This window comes from Sinocyclocheilus anshuiensis, unplaced genomic scaffold, assembly GCF_001515605.1.
Source record: "Sinocyclocheilus anshuiensis isolate Anshui unplaced genomic scaffold, SAMN03320099.WGS_v1.1 C32506368, whole genome shotgun sequence".
Classification (NCBI taxonomy): domain Eukaryota; kingdom Metazoa; phylum Chordata; class Actinopteri; order Cypriniformes; family Cyprinidae; genus Sinocyclocheilus; species Sinocyclocheilus anshuiensis.
Window position 1 is genome coordinate 12 of NW_015617321.1, and position 1,043 is coordinate 1,054.

The 1,043-nt window shown below is 43.4% G+C and overlaps 1 protein-coding gene across 1 annotated transcript; it reads left to right on the forward strand.

Annotated features, from left to right (window-relative positions):
- Window positions 1–408: 408 nt before the first annotated feature.
- On the forward strand, window positions 409–1,003 carry LOC107682707 (ATP synthase subunit beta, mitochondrial; the record flags this gene model as incomplete). The annotated part of the gene is made up of 3 exons (XM_016478870.1): window positions 409–593; window positions 689–847; window positions 937–1,003. Coding segments are annotated over 3 exons (411 nt in total), but the record flags the coding sequence as incomplete, so codon positions are not given.
- Between the last annotated feature and the right edge of the window lie 40 nt (window positions 1,004–1,043).

Here is a 1,043-nt window from a genome sequence, read left to right on the forward strand (position 1 = left end):
TATTTATTTATATTTTTTTGGGGGATATTTCACCCAAAAATGGTCGTTTACTCATCAAGTTGTTCTAAACTTGTATGAGTTTCTTTCTTCTGTTGAACAGAAGACATTTGAAGAATGTGTGTAAACAAACAGTTGCTGGAAGCCAGTGACTTCCATAATATGGGGCAAAAAGATGCTATGGAAATCAATGGGGTTTGGTTACCAGTGTTTTTCAAAATATCATCTTTTGTCTTCAGAAGAAGAAATAAATTCATACAGGCTTGGAACAACTTGAGAGCGAGTAAATGACCATTTTCATTTTTGGGTGAACTATCCCTTTAATTGAAGCGTTGGCGTATGGAGTTTTATAATTTGCTTGCTTTGAATCCTGCTATGTTTTAGCTAACTAAAGGCATCTCATTTCTTCAGGTCTTTTCGGTGGTGCTGGTGTGGGAAAGACTGTATTGATTATGGAGCTGATCAACAACGTGGCTAAGGCTCATGGTGGTTACTCCGTGTTTGCTGGTGTGGGAGAGAGAACCCGCGAGGGAAATGATCTCTACCATGAGATGATCGAGTCTGGTGTCATCAATCTGAAGGACACCACGTCAAAGGTAACTTGAACATCTAAAACGCCTCTGATACACCAGTTAAAATCTATTACCTGAAGAATTGCAGTAAGTTACAAACTCCTCTCGGTTCCCATTAGGTGGCGCTGGTGTACGGACAGATGAATGAGCCGCCTGGTGCCCGTGCCCGTGTGGCTCTGACTGGACTGACCGTTGCCGAATATTTCCGTGACCAGGAGGGGCAAGATGTGCTGCTCTTCATCGACAACATTTTCCGCTTCACCCAGGCTGGGTCAGAGGTCAGCGTTGGGATCATTTGGACCTGTTTTTTGTCTTTTTAATCTGAATTGAGTGTTTTATTGACTGGCTTTTATTTGATTTCTCATAGGTGTCTGCCCTGCTGGGCCGTATCCCCTCTGCTGTGGGTTATCAGCCAACTCTGGCCACTGACATGGGTACCATGCAGGAAAGAATCACCACAACCAAGAAGGGTTC